This window comes from Haplochromis burtoni, unplaced genomic scaffold (assembly GCF_018398535.1).
Source record: "Haplochromis burtoni strain Fernald_Lab_line unplaced genomic scaffold, NCSU_Asbu1 Contig_329, whole genome shotgun sequence".
NCBI classification, from domain to species: domain Eukaryota; kingdom Metazoa; phylum Chordata; class Actinopteri; order Cichliformes; family Cichlidae; genus Haplochromis; species Haplochromis burtoni.
Window position 1 is genome coordinate 445273 of NW_024582690.1, and position 26457 is coordinate 471729.

The 26457-nt window shown below is 40.6% G+C and overlaps 1 protein-coding gene across 2 annotated transcripts in view; it reads right to left on the minus strand.

Annotated features, from left to right (window-relative positions):
• Positions 1–26457, minus strand: part of LOC102292316 (protein kinase C-binding protein NELL1) — a 322495-nt gene that overhangs the window by 94568 nt on the left and 201470 nt on the right. For both annotated transcript variants that reach the window (XM_014340030.2, XM_042228525.1), the window contains one exon: positions 15019–15144. In XM_014340030.2, coding sequence (XP_014195516.1) covers positions 15019–15144 — 126 coding nt within the window. The remainder of the gene's footprint in view (positions 1–15018; positions 15145–26457) is intronic.

Consider the following 26457-nt stretch of genomic DNA (forward strand, 5'->3'; position numbering starts at 1 on the left):
GCAGGACTGGTATCTGCTCCTTTGTGCAAGAAGGAACCGCTGCCAGAGATACAGAATGACCTCCCACAGGCCACTGGTGTAACCCAACTAATCAAGCATTCAGAAACATGAGATGTCCTTTAGCAGGCTTGTTCTCTGCTCACCATGCTGCCTGATTGGCATTTCCAAAAGAATACCTGAACTGGCAGGACCACCACTGGCTCTCTGTGCTTTTCACAGATGAGAGCAGGTTCACCCTGATTACGTGACAGACATGAAAGGGTCCGGAGAAGCTGTTAAGAATGTTGCACTGCCTATAACATCTTTCAACAGTGGGTCCTAGGTTCATCCTGGGGCATGACATTGCTTTCAACACCACAAGGTTGCACCTGAGACTGCCTGGGTGCTCAGTGATGGTATGGTTCAGCTCTGATAGGAGATCCCCCAGGACACCATCCATTGTCTCGTTAGGAGCTTTACAAACTACCGATTCACATTTTAAGTTGCTACAATGAAATTTCGGTAACATGACCTAGCCTGCCGAATCATTTTTTCACTTTGATTTTTGGGGTATCTTTAAACTTGGCTCACTGTAGGTTGATACTTTTCATTTCCATCAGACAATGTGGCATCTTTTCATTCCTAAAAATCATTACCCAGTTCACATCAGGAATAGATAGTTCAGCATGACTCCCCCCCCCCCCCCCGCCCCCCCCCCCCGCTTATTGTTATCTCATTGTGTTTTCTAAGTGTTCCAATACTTTCTTTTTTTCTTAGCAGTTTATATACACGATGAGCCACGTTCTTACTTCAAGACTGAGTGGGCACTGTTCTGCTGCTATGATCTCCAGCATCAAAGACCTTAGACACACTCAGTTGTAATTAGTGTTCACGGTGAAGTGAAAGCCCACAGGCCCTGCTCAAAAAGCTCAACAAATTGACTAAAATTAAGGCTGGCAAACTGTAAGCAAACTAGATCAGGCATAATGTCATTGAGGATATAGTGTGCAGCACAGTTTTACCATATTTTCAAGATTTAAAGATGATTTTGTCACTTTGATAATCAGGTGAGAAGTTTTTCAAATTGTTTTTCTTTTTTGCATTTTATATATTTAGTCTTTATGCTTCAAGCTCGGGTCCTGCGCCAAGCCCATGCTTCTACACAGAGATCTCGGATGTTGTTCCTGGGATCTGCTGGAGACACTCACCTACCTTGGACCACTGTCCTAGTGTCCTATCTAAAAGTGTGCCTTCACCCTCCACATCTTCTCAAGCTCTCAATTCAATTCAATTCAATTCAATTCAATTTTATTTATACAAATCACAACAGTTCCCTCAAGGTGCTTTATATTGTAAGGTAGACCCTACAACAGGGGTAGGCAACGCCAGGCCTCGAGTACCGGTGTCCTGCAGGTTTTAGATTTCACCCTGTGTCAACACACCTGAATCAAATGATTAGTCCATTACCAGAGGAGGTCATTTAGCCATTTGAATCAGCTGTGTTTGATCAAGGACACATCTAAAACCTGCAGGACACCGGCACTCGAGGCCTGGCGTTGCCTACCCCTGCCCTACAATAATACATACAGAGAAAAACCCAACCCAACCAAACCCAACCCAACCCAACCCAACCCAACCCAATCATATGACCCCCTATGAGCAGGCACTTTGGTGACAGTGGGAAGGCAAAAACTCCCTTTTAACCGGAAGAAACCTCTGGCAGAAGCAGGCTCAGGGAGAGGCGGCCATCTGCAGCGACTGGTTGGGGTGAGAGAAGGACAACAGAACAACAGACATGGTGTGGAAGAGAGCCCTTGGTAGTTCTCGATCTTCTCATGTGCCTTCTTCCTGATGTTGCTATCACTTGTAAATCTACATCTGTCATTTTCCTCTGCTTGTATGCCACTACTATGTCCGGTTGGTTAGCCATCACCAGTTTGCTCGTCTATATCTGGAAGTCCGACAGAATCTTAGCTTGGTCATTATCAACCACCTGAGGAGGCGTGTTTAGGATACCAGCCACTTCTTCTCTCCGGCAGACAATGTCAATAGCAGCTGGATGGTGTAGTGGTAACACTACCCTTTGGTGGTGACCAGGGTGTCTGTATCCAGAAAGGGTGCCTAGGCTAGTAAAACTAACACCTCGTGATTCACTTTTACTTTACATAATAAATTTCTAAAACATGTCCTCATCTCTTAAGCTTCAATCGACACCTCGTTCAGTAATGTCACGCTGAACACTTCAGTAATGTGAAATTTAATGACCAGTGACAGGCCCATAAAACAGACCAGAGCATGGCAGAAATTTCAAGGGTTTTTTCATCTTTTTTTTCCTGGCAACACAAAGTCATCAAGCTCACTTTCCGCCTCAGCCTTGCTGCTCACCTTGACAAGATTCGAACTCAGCAGAGATCTGTTCCATGTCACAGGGGGAGGAATATTGACTGCCTGTCATAGCATTTAGCTTTGAAGGACATGGATTCCCTAAAATATGTTGCAGAAAATTCCCCACTTGTCTGTGGTATTCTACCTAGAGTTCAAGAGGCAGTTTACTTTTTAATTACAACTTTTGTTTTGATACTGCATGCAAGTCATATGTTTTTTTTTTTTTAAATGATTTCTTGGACTATTACTATTGTTATATGAAATGAAGCAGTTTGTGCACCGTTCCCCTGCTTGGCCTTCAACAGGTTGGGAAATGATGCACAAATATTCAGTTTTTCCATAAATTATTATTTTTTAAATCTTTTTTTCCATTTCCATTATGCATTACATTCCAGTATAAGACCGGTAATGCATTAGTAGTCCCGATCACTTATGTATTGCAGTATATTACAGTAATGGAAGTTGTACAACCTCTATCCCATTTTCTTTTCTGTCTGTCCTTGTTTCTTTCTCTTGTCTCTTTTCTTATTTTCTCTTGAGGCCAGGTCACTGTTCCCATGCTCTCAAACACAATCACTATCAAAGTCACTAGTCCATTGACCCCCTCTAATAAACAGGCACCCTCCTTAGGGTCTAAGAGCTGTTTTTCCTTTAGAGGAGGCATGCAGTGGATCAGTTCCCCGTGTGTCTGGTCTAAAGTTATTAAAAACTGCACAACTGTTCTAAAAATCTAGAAAGAAATCATAGTATATATTATAGTATACACTACACTGGAAACAAATGGTACACCTAAAACACAGCTGCGCAGCCATGGAAACGCCACCAAGCTCCTGGCACACAGTTTTTGTGCAGATGTTAATTTCAGAGGTCGTTTGGAACTTTTATCCATTATGCAATGGGACTGAAAAGACTGAATTTAAAGATCAAGAGGTCTGTCCCATAATCCCACGTCCATATAGTGTGTCTTCCCCCCCAAATAAAATACACCACTGGTACTTCACTATAATTAATGGGGATTTAATTTTATTTTCACATCATATAATGTGTTATACACCTAAGTTGCATTTGCGTGCAATTATTGACCTCTTAGTTTAAAACACAAGTGCTTCACATCATGCTGGATATAGTATGTTTGTGTGCACAATACACCTGACCGCACAGTTTAAATCCTTTCTGTGCAATAGCAGCAGCTCATAATTGAAATACAACTCCTTTGATACTCAATGAATTACACAGCTAAAGGCAATAAAGACATTCAGGTTGCAATTCACATTAATGAAAGCATGTTCCATTAATGTACTCTGTCAGTAAACATCCCTCCCATGCATAGTCACAGTCACATATTATTTTACGCAGCTCGGTCTGTATTGAGCCAAGGGAACAGGAAGACAATGCATCAAAGAAGAAGAGACAGTCTTGGAGAAAAGGAGCATAACATGATTACAGACATCACTTTGGATGGTTGTACAGTCTGGTGATGAGCAAGAAGAAACGCTCCTTACATTGAACCTTCACAGCGAAGCTAAATATAAACACCAGCTTTCTCAGAGGGAATTACAAATGGATGAAAGTGAGGAGTAAGGGAAACTTTTCTGGCCCCTTCCCTGCTTTCCCAAACTGCATTTGATGGGCTTATTAAATTGGCTGGTGCCTGGCCAGTTTAACAGCATGACCCCTATTTTTGAACGTTTAATATATACAGGGAGCGTTGCCAAGGTTTTCAGGCTCGTCACACCTGGGCTGCACAATCATTAGATGTATAATTGGAATTCGATTTGATTAAATTTTCATTAAACATGTAATGCATCTTGGGGTGGGGGAGGGAGGGGGGGGGATACAGCCTTTTTCATTGCTGGTTTTAGAAGAATATATGTGGCAACTGATGCATGAAATTAATGGCAGCTTCTTTTGGTCAGCCATACAGCAACAACTGCGCAGATTATGAACAGCAGGATTTTTTTTTTTAAAACAAACAAGTATTGATTATTAGAGTGCAGATGAGGACAGAAGAGAAATATACATGTCTTCATCAGCATGCTGCTTAGCTGATGAAGCTTTTTTTTAAAATGTTATTTAAGTTAATAATGTAAAAATAGCACCACTTTTTATAAGATGAAGGAACAATAGGCAGACTAATGATATTGGTGTGATTTTTTAAAAACATACTTATATTAAAAAACTGATAAAAATGTAACAATTTCAAGTTTGAAATCTTTCAAGACTGAAGATTTCTGTGAAGTGGAAATATTATAGTGCTTGCAAGGTCTGCCCTGATTGTTTTAATGTCATTCCAGGCACAGCTTATGCTTCTCAGAGCTGTCATTAGTCGAGATAAATGTTTTCAGATGAGAACAAACAACAAAAATTCATTTAATTTAAACAACAATATAATTTTTAACATAAAAAACATTGTTGCAGCTGAATTTTACTTGTAGTCCTTTTTGAAAACAAACAAACAAACAAAACCCTTGAGTTATTGGATCTGCCATTATTTACCTCACAGAAGCTAATGTAAATCAATTGATTGCAACTAACACACTAACCAACCAACCTGATAACATCAAGTTCTCTACTGGCATAAGAGCACACTCTTCTAAAAACTTTAACTTAAATCCAGCTTCACAGAAACTTTTAAATCTTTGTCAGTTTTTGAGAGCAGGGCTCAATGGTGTACATTGGCCTTTATACATGTACTGTTTCATGTCCACTGCGAGCCTTATCAGCACCTGCTTAATGCAGAAAGCAAATCATCTAACACCCAGAGATTATAAGTGCAAGTATAACATAATTATAAAGTGGTAAATCATAACATCCTTGTACTAGCAAAACATTTGAGCTCTTGTTCACTTGTGAAGTTCAAACAAATTACCTTAACTATACTCGGTTTTGTTGTTGTGTTTGATTCCATTAGTGCAGCTGGGGTAACAAAGGGATTAGCAGTCATCCATGTTACCAGGACAGAAACAAACCATAAGGACTATAATAACCAAAGCAGCCAATCTGTAGCCTAGAAGTGTCACTAGGAACATTTTGTTTGACTGCAATTAGCATGTTTGTGCTCACATTAACCAGCATACAAAAGCAAGGAATGAACGTGCTGAGAGCTCACAATCAGAGGTGGCCTGAAGGAAAAAAAAAGACACCACACTCACTTTCTAACTACCTCTTTGGTGTTCTAATTACAGCAGGAAAGCCCCTGTTAGCTTAGCACTGAAAGAACATGAAAGTTACTAAAAAGCATAACAGAGACTACAAACAAGGCAACACAGGGACATGGTCAAAGGAATGCCTAGGGTCAGTGATGTTTGTTTATTCATTTTTTTGCAAACTGAAAACTTGTGTGGTGATATAATACATGGCGGACACAAGTCAAGACTTTGTGTGTATTTGTGTGTGTAAATATATGCTCACTGGCCACAGTTGAACAGGTACACCCGTTTAACTGACTGTTAATGCAAATATCTAAAGAGCCAGTCATAGAAAGTTCAAGGTGAGCATCATAATGGAGAAGGAAGGTCATTAAAGTGATTTTTATTGTGGCATGGTTTGTTAGTGCCAGATGGGTTGGACTCACATACTGATCTATTGGAACTTTCTGACATTACCATCTCTGGGGTTTACAGAGAATGGTATGAAAAAAAAAATACATCATCCTCTGCGGACCTGCTCTCTCAGTAAAAATGTTTGTTCATGTAAGAGGTCAGGTCAACCTGGGAATAGGAAGGCACAGGTAACAACCACTCATTATGACTAAAGTATACACAAGAACCTCTCTGAATGCACAACACTGGACAACAGGATTGGAAAAAACATAGTCTGGTCTGATGAGAATTTCTGCTGTGTCATTTGGATGCCAGGGGCAGAATTTGACATAACGAGAAAGCACGAATGGTTCAGGCGGCTGATGGTGCAGTGGTGTGGGGAATATTCTCTTGACGCACTGAGCACACCACAGTCTACCTGAGATCATATCCATCCATGTACCCGTCTTCCGATGACTGTGTTCACGAGTATAACACACCATGTCTTTAAGCTCACATCCTCTCAAACTGGTTTCCTGAACATGGGAATGGGTTCACTGTACTCAAACGACATCCAAAGTCACCAGATATCAATCCAATAGAGCATCTTTAGGAACTGGAAGTTCACAGCATGGATGTGCAGCCAAGAAATCTGAAGCAACTCCATGATGCTATGCCGTGTCAAGTCAATACTGAAAAAAATCTGTGACGAATGTTTCCAGCACCTTGTTGACAGGAAAAATTAAAGCAGTTTTTTAGGCAAACTTAGTGTCACGGTCTGCTGTGATGGACCGAGTGGAGAATGCGTGTAATGGACCCAGGTGTGTACACGAGTGAGCAGACGGGAGTGAGCTTTAACAGAAGGCGAGCCTTTAATATGGCTGAAAACAAGGTGTACAAATACAGCAGGGATAACGTGGCTAAACAGAAACTTAAACTGGGAACAAACGATGGTGAGGCTATGGCTTGGAAGACAACAGACCAGGCATGGAAACACGGAGGGTGGGAACACAGACGACGCGACACAGACTGTAAGAAACACAGAGACTAAATACACATGAGGGATGATCAGGGGAAGTGGCCACACATGGGAGCACAGCTGACACACATGAACTTAACAACAGGACAGGAGGAGTGAAACTGAATACACTGACAGTGAATGCAGGCCTTCAAAGTAAAACAGGAAACATGAGACATGACCCGGGGAGACGTAGTACAGGGGGAGGTGACAATACTGACAGCATGAACTTGACAGTACAAGACGCACAGACATAAACACACGAAGGGCAAGGGAGACGTAATGCAAGGGTGATATATACAAATGGCTGGACTACCTTAATGAACCTAAACAATCAATAAACATCAAAATAGACTAAGCACAAAACACCGGGTCGCACGACCCAGGACCATGACACTTAGTATGTAGGGGCTGGTGAGTGTAAGTACCATGTTACAGCACAGAAACACTGCATACGATCCATGCAAGCAAGTGGGTTAGTGCGGATACAGCACCTTTTTTAAAACATATGGTTTGACTGACAAGTGATCCCTAAGGTGTGGAGTGTGAACACCAGTGATAATGACAACATTATTTTACAAATCATGCACATATAATCCCTCCTACATCAAATGCCCTTTAAATAGGGACACCAGATGTTATTTTGAACATTCAGGCAGCAGGTAAACATCCCAGACTGCTTTAGGCTGAATACAAACTTCGAGAGGGGAAAGTACAGAAGCCTCACACTTTCTGCCACCTCTCTTTCTCCCTCCATTCTTCCAGTGTTTCTGCAGAGCTGCTTGCTTACTTCTATAGAGGTGAAATCAAGTGGAACCACAATTACCTTGGCCTCCTATTGTTTATATGGTGCTGTTTTCACAAAGGACAATCCCCTCCACCAAGCAGGAGAGAGACAGTTGAGAAAAACGAAAGCAAAAGATTATACATGTTGTGTAAGGGAACTATAGCCAGTGTTCCTCCAAGGAAGGGGCTGCTCATATTGTAATATTAAGGGTGGGGCCTGGAGTAAAGTAAGCTTGTGGTCTGTGTGTGGAAGAAGTTGATTGATGCATCATGTCTGTTGAGACACATGTGATACATCCATGAACTCTGTCCAGAAGCAATGGTAGGAAGAAGCAAACAAACAAACATGCAAGAGTGAAGGACATTTTTCATTTGCAGTCCCTCTCTGCCTCATTTCTGCTTGGAAAGTATATCTGGTAATTCCTTTTAGCATTTGTTTATTTTTTAATTCTTTCACCTTCCTGAGAGCTTGACAGCATCTGTAATTAACAGCTCAGTCACACTAGAGTAAAAACAGCAATGCAATCTCATTGTAACTACAAAAAAATTCATGGATGCAACAACCGCTGGGCAACCACTTGCAACTGTGAGGTGACTGCATGACCTGCATGACTGGTGACTTGCATGACTCGTGTTTCCAAACTTGGACTGGAATCACTTTCAGACAGATTGGAGAAGAACTACGGCTCCCAAGTAGCTAAACTGCCATCCTGCATCAACTACGCCATTACTTAAGGGCGATTGTGGCTCAAGAAAACTCTACCAAGCAACTGGTTAAAGCATTTGGCGATTTATTTATCTGCAAATATTTGAAATAATATTTGAAAAGGAGAAACGTATAAATGGCGAAACACTGCCTCCATTATATTTAATAATTGAAGTTCCACAACTGCAAAGATTGAAGCTAATTTGCAGTTTACTGAAAAGCTTGGGTTCACTTTCTCCATGCTAATTGCCTGATAGAATAAAAGACAAGAAAAAAAACTGGTTTCCAGTTTTGTGTCTCCTCCTCAATGCAGTTGCAGCAATATCATTACCAAAAACCTTTTAAGATCTAGACACAATGCAGAATAACAATACAGATTCCAGCACAAGCAACCAATTACACAAGCTAAAGTGCAATCACATTAACATTGTGAAATATGAGCAGTCACCACCTTAAGCTGTGAACGCTAACTCTGTTTTACATCCATGCACAAGATCTGACACCCCCGGGGAGAAGCTGAAGGAAAAGCAGGAAGGTTGAAAAGGGAGACAGCGAGACGATTTATCTCTCCCAGCAGATGCAGAGAGTGCTCCTTGGGCTCCCAGTCAGCTGCCAGGACAGTTTACAAGCTGCAAAATGGATTGATTGTCCATGGATCCTTGTCCCTGCGTTGCTGCCAACTGCGAGCTAATTAAAGAACACTTTCTCTGGAGGAACACTGAGCAGCAACCAAGCACATTCTATTTACTCTTAAGAAAACATGCTGCCCTAAACAAAAGGATCAATCTGTAGCCTGCAAGACACAAGTTACTACAATGATTTCTTTTTTACTTTGAAATCATGAATAAATATACATCTTTAAAACACATAGCAATAGGAAAAACATTCGAGCAAACAGGGATGACACCCATTACCTCGGTATTGTCAGTCTGCCTTTGCAGGTGCATGTAAAATGCACAGGGCAATCTGTAACCTACCTAATGGAAAGAGAGGAACGTTTTAAACAAGCTATGCTAGACCAGTAGTCAGTGCAATGTATACTGTAAAACAGCTTTAAATCTACAGATCTACATTTAAACGGAGCATTTGTGCTGTTAAAAGTGGGCATATATTTTGCTGAAGCTGCTTCCGTACTTTGTCCTGACATATACCTCTGAGAAGGTCGGGGAACAATGCTGTTATATGTTTGTTCATTTTAATCAAAAATATCTAGGGTAGAAAAGCCATTAAATGAATAAATGGCAGCAATCAGCCATTCTTATTCCATCACACGCTGAACTTTAAAGCTTTAAAAAGACAACTGCTGAGGCATTTATCAGTTTGCATTCACTTCTGTGTATGCTTTAATTTCAGATAATGAAGTAAAAGTTTCAGCAGGACAGTTGCAAAGCAGCAGTGCCTGGTGGCTGATGGACACCAACATGCTTTTTTTTTTTAATGCATGTGAATCATTGGACCAGCAGCATGAGTCAGTGTGAAAGCTGCAGCAAATATTAAGAGCTACTGACACACATGGGAATCATAGTATTATCTGGACCCAATTACGAAAATCACTCATTCATTTTTATTGTGTACTCTCCTCAAGAGCAAAATGTAAACAAGCGCCTTCACTAGGAGAGAGAGAAATCGAGCTGTGTCAATGTCCATGTCCAACTGGTAGATGGACATTGTCCTTTTCATTATATATATTTACCTGACAGCTACAGACCATTCCATTTTAGTCCTGCTTGACTTATCTGCAGCCTTCGATACTAATGATCATGCTACTTGTATTAACAAACAAAACTGGGTTGGCATCACTGGTAGTGCTCACAAATTATTTTCTTCTACTTATCAAACAGACACTTCAGAATTCATATTAATCAGCGTATGTCCTCATCTGCACTGCTAGTATGTGGAGTCCCCCAGGGCTCAGTCCTTGGACCAATTCCGTTTTCTTTATATGCACCTATGGAATCTCCTACCATTGCTATGCAGATGATAAACATTTATAGTTTGGCAGCCTCTCCTGCCTCAAAGAATGTATTCAAAATGCATTCATCTCAATTCCTGTTAAACTGAGGTTCTAGTGCTTGGCCCAGACAATTTCTCTAAGGAGGTTAGTGATGTAATCATCACTCCCCTGACCAATAACATGAACCTTGGTATCTGTTAAAAACCTTGGCATCATCTTTGACCAACACCTGAATTTTGAAAACCAAAGGTCACACAGTCTTGTTTCCTTCATCTCAGAAATATTGTAAAAATCAAACCTTTACTGTCATTCAATCACCTTGAACTTTTTGTTCACACTTTAATTTTCTCCTTGATTATAATAATTCAATTTTCACGTGTGTCTCTCAGTCCTCCATAGCTCGTCTCCAATTAGCAGCCTTGCTGCTGCATTCTGCACTAACAAAAACTAGCAGGCGGTCACATATTATACCTATCCTTGCAATCCTTCACTGGCTTGCAGTGAAATTTAGGATCCACTTTAAAATTCTGCTATTAACATATAAAGCTCTACATGGACAGGCCCCTGCTTATATAACAGAGATTCTAAGACCTTTTCAGTGTAGCCGGCCTTTCCCATCGTCTAAACAGTGTCTCCTAAATGTCATTCGCTTTGATTTTAAAACCAGAGATCATGCTTTTGAGGTTGTTGCGCCCAAACTGCGGAAGAGCTTTCCTCAGTGAATCGGTTTGGCTCACTCTGTTATTTCTTTTAAATGACAGCAGAAAACTCATTTTTATAGGTTAGCATTTCCTTAATCTTCCCCCCTTCATTTTTGGCCATAGTTTGCAACAACTTGTTGGAATTCGTGTCTGCCAGCATGGCTGATTATGTGTCTGTTTATGTGCCTGTATGTTTGAACATATACACATATCTTAAATGTGTGGCTTTTATTTGAACTGTCAAGCACTGAACTCTGTTTTGAAAAGTGCTTTACAAATAAAACTATAAAATAAAGTAATACAATTATAGTTATTATCTGTTGTAGATTTATATTTCATGATTTCATGATTTTTCTGTTTATGGTTAGGAAAGAAGCTTTAACCTTTTTACCGTTATGCATAAAATAACATTATATGAATAATCTGGGACATTTTAATTCGTGGATCTCTTTCCGGGAGAACTAAATTCAACAGATGTTACAGAGTCAGTCAGAGTACAGTCTGAGTCACCATTATTTATTTTTGTGTGTTGCTCTTTACTGTATCTTTGCAGCAGACAGACCTGAAAAGGTGGTGAAACAGCAGATCAGACAGCTAGCTGCTTAGTTCAATATCCAGATTGGCAGCATAAACCCCTTGAAATATGGTATGTATTTTAACCATAGTCTATATACTAAATATAGACTGTGACAGCGACTGTGACATCAACCCATTTTTTTTTAACTTGACAATGTGAAGCCTCAGCATTAATCTCACCACCACGTTAGTCTTTTGGATCCTGAGGCATGAAATTTAGATGAACAGGTGGATTTCTAAATTATCAGCTAATACTAACAAGCTTGGTTTGTAAGCGGCATTCTGCATGGTTCCAGTGACACACTCATATCGGTTATTTAGTGGAAGCTGTGGAAGACCTCCTGTGTGGTACCGGTACCAAAGACCTCCCATCCCAAGGACCTCAGCAGCTACAGGCCGGTAGCCCTGACATCGCATCTGATGAAGACCCTCGAGAGGTTGGTTCTAAACCATCTGCGCCCCCTGGTGAGGTCTTCATTGGATCCACTGCAGTTTGCTTACCAGCCTGGCATTGGGGTGGAGGACGCCATCATCTACCTCCTGCACCGAGCTCTGACTCACCTGGAGAAGCCCGGAAGCACTGTGAGGATCATGTTCTTTTCTCCAGTGCTTTCAACACCATCCAGCCACAACTTCTGAGAGACAAGCTGGAGCTATCGGGAGTGGACCACCACATGTCCCAGTGGATACTGGACTACCTCACAGAACACAGTATGTGAGGTCACAGGGCTGTGTCTCTGATACGCTGGTCTGCAGTACGGGGGCCCCACAGGGAACTGTGCTGGCACCGTTCCTCTTCACCCTCTACACTGCAGACTTCTCCATCAACTCCCCACGCTGCCACCTACAGAAGTTCTCTGACGACTCTGTCATAGTCGGCCTCATCACAGGTGAGGACGACTGAGAGTACAGACAGAGGACTCTGGACTTTGTTGACTGGTGTCAGCAGAACCACCTGCTGATCAACGCCGGGAAAACGAAGGAGTTGGTGGTGGACCTCCGGAGACGCAGACCCACCACACTGACACCGGTGAACATCCATGGAGTGGACATTGAGATAGTGGACTCTTATAGGTACCTCGGTGTTCACCTGAATAATAAGCTAGACTGGAGCCACAACACTGATGCTCTGTACAGGAAGGGCCAGAGCAGACTCTACCTGCTGAGGCGGATGAGGTCATTTGGAGTCCAGGGAGCACTTTTAAAGACCTTCCATGACTCTGTGGTGGCCAGTAGCAGTTTTAGATACGGGTGACATGGGCGGTTGCCCGGGGCGGCATCGTGGTGGGGGTGGCATCACGGGCATCGGCAAAACAAAAAAAAAATGCTCGTACTCATGCTGCCCCGACGTCAGCCAGCGCATATTAGGAATGGCATAGGCTCCGATCGGTTTTCTATCGCCCATTTGCTGGGAGTAAGGGCGCCCTTCGTTTGCGAGGTGCGCCTGCTGCTTGCGGCGCAGAGAGGAGAGGGCGGGGCGGCGGGGGATTCTCTGACCGGCTGGAGCAGCATCTAATAACCAACTCGCAAAGCAAAACAAAATAAAAACAAACCAACAAACACGAAAACACGAGACATTATAATACAGACTTATAATTTGCACCGATGTATTTTTGAAATTCTATACACGAAAAGTGAGCGTGAGAGCTCTCGGCGCGCCTGCTTGCTGCTGAAGTCAAAGTAAACTTTATTGTCATCTCCGCTACAGTCCAGTATATAGAGAGACGAGACGTGCTGCTTCCAAATAGAGCCCTGGACCCATTGCAGGTGGTGGGAGACAGAAGGACTCTGGCCAAAATAACATCTCTGATGGACAGAGTCTCCCACCCCATGCATGTAGATGTTGCTGAACTGCAGAGCTCCTTCAGTGACAGACTGCTGCATCCTAGATGCACGAAGGAGCGTTTACGCAGGTCCTTCTTCCCTGCAGCTGTCAGACTGTACAATCAGAACTGCTCCCAACAAACATAGATGTTTACATCTGCGCTGTAACTGCAATAAGTTAATTAACCGATTCGCACTACAACCTGGTTTGCCTCTTATCTGTAGTTATTTTTATTTAATTTAATAACTGTACAGTACTCTGTATGTAGTAACCATTGTCCTTAATGTGAATATGTAAGAAAAATTGTGTATGTTTCTGTTCTGTGTCCTGTGTACTCTTTGTTTGTATATGTGTCTTTTTGGCTGCTGTTACAACCAAATTTCCCCTTGTGGGACAATTAAAGGATTAAAGGATTATTCTTAGTCCAGAGTAACATGCTAGTTAAATGCCAGAATTTCCATCACTTTTTGGGATTGGCCAAATTAAACAGCAGGTCATATTATTTGTCATATAATTTAACTTCCCAGAAAGGAACACACAGCACAGACACAGAATAGATGCAGTTCAGTGAGTCCAATTACCAGAGGTGAGGCCTAGCAGGCAACACTCAGCTGTCTGTGTCGGGACATCTGCCAATCAAAGTGACATCCAACTAGATGGTGAGGAATTTATGGATGAATTAGAAAAACAAAACAAAACAACTAAACATCCCCACTGTTGTTGTTATAAACTGGGAAACTATCCACAGAGGACAGTCTGTACTGGGCTGTAAACATGCTTTTTATAATGGTGCATTTTAGCACAGGAGTGTATGGGATTCTACTCATTAGGTAAACCTAGCATACCACAAGTCAGCCAGTATTATAGCCAGGGGTAGGTACTGGGGTGGGTGAAAATGATTAGCACTGAGTGTATTAGCATACATACGGATTTGCATTAAATACAATATCTAGTTAAGACTGAAAGTAAGGCGTATCTTGAGAGATATATATTTGCATATATCTGGTCGTAAAGAACTGCACTGAATACTCTCAGGATGATCAGTTATCCATAAGTTGCTGACACTGTAAACCAAAATGGCTGCCTGCTTGTGGTGCTAAGAGAAAGTTGCATGATTAAGGGAATTTCCTGGCTCCATCCTCTGGTTACTTAGAATCCCTGTGCAAACTTTTAGGGCAATCTATCCAAATTTTCAATTAACAAAGCCAACAGACCACACAACATTGCCACAGATCCCATTGGCAAGACTGCAATAAATGAAAGAAAGTAGTCATAACCACTTACAACTTGCTATTTGCTAAAGATCAGGTGATTTTTTTCCTTTTGTCTCACAAGCCAAAGGAAAACTGTCAGCTAGCTCCACTGCCATCGCACATTACACCCTGGATAACTCTTGTTTGATCCGTGCTCAACAAGTCAGTTGCAAAGATGCTTTAATTTCTAAAACAAAAAACTTTCCTTATAACTCAGAAATTATGAAGTCATTAAACACCAGTACACTACTGGTCAGTTTTGATGACAATCCTTAATGTGAGTCAGTGACATATTTCCATGCATGCAGACGCACCGGTGCAAGAGTACTCGTCCACTCTGGTGAAGCCTGGTAGACAGTCACAGCGATGGCTGCCGGGCAGGTTGATGCACACCGTGTTGGACTGGCAGTAGTGCATCTGCGTCGCGCACTCATCAATATCTGAGGACAAAGAGAGAATATGCAGTGGGTTAATAATTCTTTAGGCTTCTTTAAAGACACACCTACTCCTTTGGAACTAACAAGTAAATTGCTTTTAATCACCTCCCAAAGGAAAGGTGTCTGAGCCCCATCTTGATGCACAAGTTATTAATTAGAGTTTTGCACAACCAAAACTGCACCCACCGAAAAACCTCAGACAAACAAAGACGCTTAAATTTAAGTATTGCTTGTATGGTTTAAATGGAACGGTCATGCCCAGTACAATGGAGAGAGAGAGAGCATGACAACTGACTGTGAATCGAGCACACCAGAAGCAATCTCAACAAGGAGGAGAAAGGAAAGGAAAAGGCTGATGAGATAAGGACATATCAACTGAAGAGGACAGAGGAGAGCAGGGAGTACAGCATCTTCGCTGACATCTATTATGTGGAGCTAATATCATGATATATTACGTCTTCTCTTCATACACACAGGCTCTCTCCTCCTAATGTAGCTTGAAAGACATCGTATGAGCACTAAAACATGGAGCTCGGGGAAGCATTAGCAGAGCTGGATGACTGCTGATGAAATGGGATTGGAAACACACAAGGGAGGTGTTATGCAGAAGGGAGCCCTAAATTTGCGCGCGTGCGTTTGTACAGTGCCGAGTATTTATGCGGATGTGAGCAGAAGAGAACCGGTTTCCCGAGGCTAACAGGCCTTTCCACCACTTAAGGGAAGGAGAGCGTGAGGACAGCATTTCCATATCCTCTCCTTGGATAAATACATTCCAGCCTCGAGGTGTTCAGCTCACTCTTTCCCCTTACAATAGAATGAATGCGTATGAAGTATGTAATTGCCTTACATGCAACACCCATAAGGTTTTTTTCTCGGTGAGTTTCATCCTTGGAGAGTGCACAGTAGGAGTGTTAAATTCCACAAAGAGAGGCCGATCATGTATTCAGGCATATAAAGGCTCGCCGGCCTTCGGTGTTAAAAAAAGCATTGATCTCCTGCATCAAAAACATGGAACTTATTTGAGCGACAGCACCCGAATCTAATTTTCATCTTGTCCTGAAGCACTGCTCCGCCTAAAAAGCTTACTCATTTGATTAACCTTTATTGGCAAAAGGTGCCAAACTGTTGTTCAAAGGTTGATGACAGCCGAAACGGAGACTCAATAACTCAAAGTCGAGCACTCGCTGCTTTTGTTTCGCTTTCGCTTAAAGCAAGACGACCCTCTGGTGTCAAGCCTGAGGCAAGACTTTTCTGTTGTTTTAAGGCCCTGCATCCCCTGTGTTTGGAAAAGTCTGTGTGTGTATTCGCCCTCTGCTGCCTCCTCTGGGAGCATTGTTGCAGGTGAGGTCTGCTGACAGAACTGAAACTGTCATTTCACGGCGGGGGGATGGAGGAGAAGCGGTTCGTTTTTCTGTTCGTTTTTTGCCAGAGTGTATGTGTGTGTGTGTTTCTCTTTGCCTCTCTTCTCCCTCCCCACACCCCCATCTCTCTGCCCCAGACACCACACCCCACCTCCACCCTTTCCCTTCCCAATATGAGCTCACTTTCTTCATCTCTGTGCTGCTTTATTCATGCTGTGATGTAGGTCAGGGCTGGGTAGGGGAACAGCTAAAAATAAGGCAGGATAGGACTGTGTGCATGCATGAGTGTGCGCGTGCTTGTTTACGTTAGCTCATTTCTTTTTTGTGTACTTATGTGTGTCTGGGAGAGAGATGGGTAAAAACGAGGGTGCTGTGTGCTTGGATGCTGTGAGACAGAAAGAGAGAAGAACCTTGTTCTTTTGCTGTCGTCTGTATATGTGTGCGCACTACTAGATTCATCACCTCTTACTGTAGGGGTCAATGGAAACAGCTTTCTATGTTACAACAATATTGTTTCTTCTTGATGGAAACTCCTTTATTTCCTTTACCCAGATACTCACAGATTGTGTGAATGCATTACTGAAGGTGTCTGTAAATGCAAGCTTATAGGACTCAGCCACTGCAGCTGATCAGTCACTTTTATTTTCTCTGTTTGAAGTCCATGAGATGAAGCTGCTGCTACAGCCTCTGAATGAAACAGAGATGGAAATAATTTTGAGATAAGACCCTTTGACTTCAAAAGTGACTGTCAGCAAATGTGAGACTTGCTTGGTGCTTGGTGGATAAAGTGCCCTTGTGTGTGCCTTCACCAGTGAATGTTTTTTCAGTGTTTTACATCCAGCAAACTTTGAATTGTTACTCAATTTAATTTTCAGGTTTGCACACTGACTATCACTCAGCACTAGGCCTTACATTTTTAAAGAGGGCTAGAGTTCAGTTAAATGGGTTGTAAAGGATGAAAGGCCTTCTCAGGTATTGTTCTTTTAATCCAGATCACTGTTTAGCTAAGCAGTAATACAGCTTTTATGGAAAAACTCTTTATATCAAACAATTCACAACCTAAGTTCAACTTATAAATGGGGTATTTGGGTGAAAAACACTGTATTAGACAGTGTCATGTGGTTCATCTCACATTTGAACCTTGCCCTATTACAGTCGTGTGAAAAATAATGTTTTCAAAGAAGTCTATAAACTCCTGTGAAAAATGAAGCATACCCCATGATTCATTAACTTGGAGCAATAGAAGGAAGTAATCGTTTTCAGTATGACTATCAGTCTCTCACATCATTGTGATGCAATTTTGGCCCACTCTTTTTCACAACGTTGCTTCCGTTCATTGAAATTTGGGGGCATTGATTTATGCACAGCTCAATCGAAGGTTCAGTTGTATCATTTCAGTTGGGTTGAGCCTGGACTTTGGGCCATTGCAGCACATCCTTGTCTTTTTCAGCCCTTCTTTTGCAGAGTTGCTTCCATGTTTGTGATCATTATGCTGTCATGTGACCAAGTTTCAACCAAGCATTAGCTGTCGGAAAACAAATCACCTCACATTCAACTCTAGGATCTAAAGGAGCTCATTAAGTCAACTCAACGACTGCAAAGTGTCTAGGTCCCAAATCATCACCCCTCTGCCACCATGATATAAGGTGTATAGAGAGCTTTAACATTTAACATGCTAACTGAGGTCTGTAGAGTCTGAGATGTAGTTTGTGGTTGTTGTTTTTTTGCAGTTTATGTGAACATTGCACAGTCTGACCTTGGGGTGAATGTGCACTTTTGATTGTGGCATTATGTAAACACACACCTGAACCCTCCAAACTGCCAAAATATCTCCTTCTTTAAAAGGTGGCAACGCTGATGATCAGCTAACCAAGTGCATTTGATTATCAGCGCCTGGCTGCTACTTACTCTCTTACTCTTCCTGCAGAAGAAGAAAGGGTGCTCTCAGTTCTCATTCAAAAAGTATGTTTTCAAAGGCAGACACCACTATATGTATATGTTTTGTATTTGAATCTGTACGTTGTTTACACTGTGTCTTTTATGTCATGTAGCTCAGCTCACATATGAACTTTGTGCTATTACAGTCGTGTGAAAAAGAAGTCTATGTATCATTTCATTTGTATTTCCTACTTTCCTGTCTTTTGATGCGAATGGAGGGTTAACCGTTCCTATTGTGAGCAGTTGTTTTGTGTTTATGCTCTATTTCAGATGGCACTAGCTAGCATGAAACAGAATGACAAATGGAACAATGTTGTCATGTTTTGTGTTGAAGATTTGCCAGAGAAAATCTAGAGAATTTTCTCCAACCCTTTTATCCCAGTGTACTTTATACCCAACCAAATAGATTTTTAAAAAAAAGTAGTGGTGAGGTGGCTAGTGTGGTGAGGAGTGCTTGGATCTCTACAGAGGAGAAACCAAACACACTCCACAAAATAGAACCAATGCAACAGGACAAGACTCAGCTGCACACCTGCACTCTTAAGGATGTCAATGTTCACATTTTGCCCTGAGAAGACTTGAAAGGGTTGAAAGAGGACTAAAAGAGGCCATCTATGTCCACTGCGAACGACAATCTTTGCACAGAAGTGGTGGCTTACATGACCAGCTATCAGACATCTTCAGAACCTTTCTTGGGTATTTCAGCCTCACATTCACACTTTTCGCTCTGTTGATCTTCTGTTGAATAGGCCACATTATAAGCGCTGGGGAGGCCTCACAGTGGCTTCAACCCTTAAGCCTGGGTAATAGTGATGAGCAACGCGTTTTTTCACACCTTGGCTCATTTAATGACTCGCACCATCAGGTCATCGACCAACTCCAAAGGGGACAACCTTTTCAAACACCTGGGTCTCTCAACCTTTTGTATTCCAAAACTGAAAAAGCCTCTTGAATAAGAGGTTACCCTTTTTCCAGCTCTTAGAGCTTTATTCCAGATTTTTTACTGTTGTTTTTGAGGTTTTTTGTCTTAAAAGAAAATCAAAAAATATTGAAGAGTCCAAAAAGAAGAAATTAATAATAAACATTTTACCACAGAAACAGAATTTAAGAGCAAATACAGCAAAAGGAAAAATCGTATCAGTAACTCAATGGTAAATGGTAAATGGCCTGCATTTGTATAGCGCTTTTCTAGTCCATAGGACCCCAAAGCGCTTTACACTACATTCAGTCATTCACCCATTCACACACACATTCACACACTGGCGATAGCAAGCTACATTGTAGCCACAGCTGCCCTGGGGCAATAAGTAAATAATAAAGTGTATAAATGTAACTTAGAAAATTATAATAAAATTATATTATTGTGTTTTGACACATGCCATTTTATCTCAGTTTTGCCAGTTTAGCTCTATAGATCAGCAACAATCATCTCCAGACATGGTTAGCAGTGTAATATCGACATGAATATATCCACAGATCCAAGTTACAGTTCAGATTATTCATGTCACCAGTAATTCATGTGATCAACTTAAGAGCAAGAGCTGAGAGCTCTTTTTTAAATAACTTAGAATAGAATAGAATAGAATTCAACGTTATTGTCATTGCACATGCAGTTTGCATCCATCCAGAAGTGCTTTAGTGATATAGATATATTACAATATATATTAGCAATAATATAGATATGTAAGTATATTACAGAAATGGGTCTATTATGGCATGTTATAGTGTATACGGTATGAAGTATGTTATTCTATAACTATAAGTATGTACAGGCTGTAGTGAGTACAAGCTATGTACAGGATATGAACAGGATATAAATATGAAAAACTATACAGAATATGAAATAAATAACTTTACAGAAATCTGAGATATACAGCTATACAGAAATGGGAACTATGCAAGTTGTAGTAGTTAAAGGGTTGTAGGGTTAAAAATTATCGTATGTACAGAATGATTATTTACACAGAGCTATACAGTAGTGCAGTTAAGATAAGTGAGATATAATTCCTACAGAGGCTATATAAAGTGCTAGTGGTTGTGAGTGGTGGTTCAGTCCATGTTATTATTGTGTGTTAATAAGAACTGTTTCCTTCCTTCCTTGAAATCATCATCCTTCTAGATAAACTCTCATCACTGTCTCAGCAGGTTGCCTTCTTACACAATAACACACCTACATCTGCATTCCCCCGTTCTTTGACCTTTCTCTCATCCTCAATCTATTCTCTTCCACAACGAACTGAATCTCAGTCTGCAATTACACACCATGATAATTGAGACTTGCACAGGGCTTTGCTTTCTGCACACAGACATGTGCTCAAACATTAAATGGGATGTTTTGTTTATTTTTTATATGATGCACTTGGTGTAAACAGCTAAGCATTTTTCTTGTTTATTTTCACAGTGAGAAAATAAGGGTTTCCAATAATAGGCACCTCTACAGAAATTATTATGCTTGTATGCAAGTGTCAGTCACTGCACAGCATGTAGCTGCAATCAATTGAATGCATGAAATGACATCAAATACATCAAAATCACAGCAACAGTTTGCAGCTTAAGCAAATACAAGAGTGCAAACAGTACCGCCTGTATTCATATAGCAGCAAGGTGATGACTTTTCTCAGTCATGCATAGCGTAAATCAGGACTAAGATTAAAACTCTCAAGTTATGCCAACAGTTTGGAGGCCAGCTCACTTGCTTGCTCGCTTGTTACTCACAGCTGGATGAGAGGATCATCATCCGTTTTGCCTCGGTGCAGGTCCAGATCAAGATCTGCTTGTTGTGCCATAAGAAAAAAAAATTGCCCTCAACTCAGACAATAATTCCATACAAAAGCTAGTGTTACCTTAGACAGGTTGAGCACTTGACACGTGTAAAGCAATTTGCCATGTTAAATACTGTTAAGACAGACATGGCTTCATTGTGTTACAATAAATATGAAGTTTTTAATATGAATAGTCCCTGCAGCCCACCAGGAAGTTCCCCATCTCCTGGACTGTGACCCCTGTTCCCATGACCATTCACTTTCTTTAACACTAATCTTTGTTGCTGTTGCTGGAGCCTGGTAACACATGGCCAGTGACCAGACTCTTTAGTGTCTTACCTTTTTGTGCTTTATAATTATAGAATAATTGTCAACCATTCCACCAATCTCAGTTACTCCTGCTTGTAATCTCCTGCATAAATAGCATTCTTGTAGATGTCTCTGGGTTGGTTCATCTACTTACACCCACTCTTCTGTGACTGGAAACCCACCCAACATCAGGATACTTAATAAATACACCACCACAGCAAACTGAGAGACAGGCCTTGGAGTCATTTCTTCAACAGCTGCCAATCTCTTCCTGTGTGCATGCCCATTTGTACTTTAAATAAAAACCGTTTCATGTTACAGATTAAGTTATGTCCCTCGTTTAAGCAGAAACATCATTCTGAATCAGACTTTACCACTCAACTGTTGTGTAGCTTACAAATACAAGTTGTTGCACCCACATACAGTATGTGCAGCAGACTGCAGAGCATCAGCAGTTATTGACACAAATTTGCAAATGCAGAGAAACGCGTCTCTCCTGTATTGCAGCACTTTGAATAATGTGCTTCTGAACCTCAAGAAAAGTTTCGTTGAACTCAGAACCTTCATTTTTGCTGCTTTGTTAGTCTATCGCGCAATAATCGGAATATTTATGAGCTGGGGTCATGTCTACATGGTGCCAACACAGACTCCATTACATTGCTCACAGATTTAGATACGCTCAGCTTGAGTGATGGCATGTCGTTGTTCAGCTTTAGTTGATGCTGTCTGAAATGTAACTTTCTTTTTCTCTACTTTTTCCCGGGGACATTTACTTTTTATTGTGTGTCAAGTGACAGACGGGTAGCAGAGAATAATGTAATGCATTTCGGATATGAAAACTCAGCACAAGAATATAAGGATAAGAAAAAAGCCTTCTCTTTCATTCCTGTGATGGACATTTATCCCTGTGTGAGCAATATATTTCACACTGTAAGTATAAATGGCACTAAAATGGCCTCCTCTGAAGAAAAAAACATAATCTCAGCCAGCAATTATGCACTACGATTATTGAGTCTTATGTGCAGTATTGCTTTCCACAACTTCAACTTGTGAAGGAGGAAAGCGAGCCTGAATATCTCCCAATATGCTCCATTTTTCCCTTCTGCAGCAGGAACTTAGACCAGTGGCACAAACTTGAAAAGACCTGCATTGTCATCTTTCACCATGGACTGAAATTATTTTCCTCAAAGGGGGCATGCAGAGACCTCAGGTGGCTGAATTCAATGACTAAAACCTGTTATCTCTTTGTGGCGCAAACAAACCAAACACACAAAACAACAATCAACATGCAGCGCAGGACTGCACCTTTCTGATGCTGCCCGTCTCCTGTGGGTGTCAAAACTACCGGTGCATTTAATTAGAGCACCTTTAGAGAACAGCAGCCCTTATCACAGAAGCCCTTGTCCTTCTAGAAGACGCACAGAGCAGGAAGCGCTCTGGCTGAGCAGATTAGAGCTTGTCCAGGAACATGCTGTTTGCATTGTCTGGCAGGGAACAGCTCGTGAGAAGGAACTGAATGGAAAGGTTCTCTATCAAAAGAAGGAAATGGTGTGAGAAAGGTGCTTTCATCTGTCTGTCATTCTGCAGCATCAACAAGAAGCTGCCACTCATTGAGCTGCACACTGACAAACTTTTAGACAGACACAGTGAAAACTGAAACTGTGACAGAGTCCTTCTCTTCTGTCAGACAGAGCAGAACAGTTTACCTGGATGACAGGTGCTGTGTGTGCGTGTGCAGGATGTTCTCACAGGTACACTTACTGCAAAGCTCAGAAAGGTACACCTGGGTGCCCGCTAACTGATATAAATCCATATCTCCATCAGTAGGAGGCAGCGCAGTGTGTGCCTTTCCTCGCAGTTTAACAGATTACCGCACAGTTGAAGTCTTTTTTATTACAAGTCAAATCAAAAAAGGAACACAGAATTGACTTTGTTGAAGCAGAGAGTTGTGCTGTATATATCACAGGGGACAAACAATCCACTGTGGTAGCCTTTTGATGTTTTATGATGACAGATTGGGTCCATCCAGCAATCAAACAATGCTCACCCAGTAAGTGCATCTGTAACAGGAAAATATTCTTTACTATTAACTATTAGTTTACTGAATATAAAAAACATGTATTTTTTAATCTAGCATTTAATTAAGTAAAACATACAGTTTACAGTCTTTATAATCTGCACAAAATTGCACATCCAGGTCAAAGACTTCCTTCAACTACTACGAATAAGAAAAGTCACAATATAAGTTCCCCAACCACTCTAAACATCCTATTTTTTTGGACAAAATAGAGTTTCCTCTCTTGGAACCCCCATCCAGAAGACATCCAAATGCAATTGCACATGCTGGGGAAAAAAAGAAAAGATCCACTGTCCATGGACTCTATCTCAGTTCCGAGGAGGAAGTCAGTCACATAAAACATAAAACTCACTTTTGGCTTTTTCTCAAACACCTCCCACCAACTGATGCAGATATCATATTGAGCATGTTAGATATTGAATCTTTGTTTACTAATATTACCCAGGAGCAAGGCCTTGAGTCTGTGGGACATTTTCTTGACACTAAACCTACAAAATTACCATCTACCTCTTTCTTTATAACCTGGCTACTTTTGTTCTAAAGAGGAATTATTTCTTTTTTTAACAACATACCATATCTCCAAATTTCTGGCACTGCAATGGGAAAAAATGGCACCAGTACGACCAGCAAAATAACCCTTTTCTATATATATATATATATATATATTGGAAAATATATAGATGATGTATTTTTACTCTGGAAGGGATCAGTTGCTACGTTACTGGAGTTTATTTTGTAGGCTTATGTTTTATCCTTAATTACAGCACTAAAGACATTAACTTCCTTGACATAAAAGTAACAAAAAAAGACAGATATCTGTCCTCTGTACTCCAAACCTGCTGATCGGAATACATTTCTTCGTGCTGGAAGTTTTCATTCTAGCCACCTCAAGAAATGTTTACCTGTAAGCCAATTGATTAGACTTAAATGTATCAGTGAAATTCCAGAACAATACAATAAGAGCAAAGAAGAGATGCTGAAAAAATTATAAAGAGGACTGCCTAAGATCTACAGAAAGGAAGCTATAGTCAAAAAGTAGGAATTTATACTGACGTGTTGCCACCTAATAAAGCTGTTCCCTAATACTTTCTCTTCACGTTATCAAGTCATCAACTACACACATAACATACCGACAAAAAATGCAATCATAGCCAAGTGAGCATTATACATATATGCTCTAAATAATGCATTCATATAACTACAAATATTTTCTCATAATCATAGGTCTTATATTTTATGTAAGAAAAAAAACAAAAAAAAACAAAAAGCCTATAACAACATTTAAAAAGTAAACAGATATTTGTGGATTTGTAGAAAAAATAGCTGCAAGGCTTGCACACTCCAGTCTGTAGAAAGTAGAAAGTAGTAGAAGTAGAAATATCTATAATATTAACTTTTTGTTATCTTTTTAGGACATATAAACTGAAAAAGCTTGAAAAACGAGCATTTAAATGATAATTTTTCATATGATAAAGAAACAAAATTTTACATTTGATGATTCCAACCCAAATCTCTGTAAACTTCATATCATCATCACCAACTCGTATAAAACAATTTTTACTTGAAAATATTATTTTGTTATGCAGGTAAACCCATTTGATTGTGGCTGACCTCTGATGCTGCCGATGCACCAAATCAGTAGCTGGTTAGGATTCGTCAGTTTGGTAAAACAGAAAATGAAGGACAAACTTCTCATGAGGTTAAGATTAGGAAATCATGTATTTCAGCCAAAATGATGATCTTTTCCAAAAACTAACCAAGTTGCTTGGTTATCTAAACCTAACCAAACACTGAGTTGAAATGAAATGTGAAAGTATCAAAAACAGCATGAAAGTGGAAAAACAAAAATAATGATTTCTTGTTGGCATCACTTGTTGCAATTTTGTGCCATGACTTCCCAAGTCAACCTACTGAGAGGGAATTTGTCAGTCTTTTGAATTGTTAGGTCTTTTGTGTTGAGGGAAATAGATTTTCCTCCCAAAAAAAAAAAAAAAAAAAAAATACAATCCAGTTTATCGGTGTGTATTGAAAGCTGTTTTGTTGTGCAGGAAATATGTTTCCCTCAAAATATAATGCTCTTGAGAATAAGAATGCACTTTAGTTGTATGGAAACATCATTTTGTTGTGCAGGCACATATCTGAACGGACACACACAAAATGTAGTCCTAGTGATACGATCATTGGTGGGGAGTGGTGCAGATGCTGCTGTGTATGGAGATGGTATTAGAAGGTAAGAGGTAAACACAGAAAATTGTGACAAAAGCTGCGTGTAGTATATGTTCATGGCGTTACATTTATTTATTTGTATTTATTTATTTGGTCCTGTAGACCAATGCAATGCATGTAAAGTTGTCTGGTGTTTTTAAATTGGCCATGGGTACTTGTGTTTCCTCTAACGCCCAAATATTTTTATATGTAATAAATGTGCCATAATAAAAACCAGCATACAAGTCAAAACTATGTCTTGCAACCTAAAGCAATAATTTATAGGTTTTTTCATCAGCGCTTCCTAAAACAATCGGTTAAAAAAAGCAATGCAATGGTTTTCTGAGCTACTACGTGTGTAAAACAATCTGAAAATGCTGCTCCTAAGACAAAGCAAGCACTACTGTCAAGTGATATCTATTTAATGTGCAAAGATCATCTAAATGAGATCAATGTTCCTGGTTAGATAACCATCTCATTAGCACATATGCATGAGTACAGCATACTGATTCAGCAAGTAAAGTGACTACTAACAACTACTAAGTGGAAAATATCATGCTTAGGTTTAACCAGAGATACAGGGAGTGCAGAATTATTAGGCAAATGAGTATTTTGTCCACATCATCCTCTTCATGCATGTTGTCTTACTCCAAGCTGTATAGGC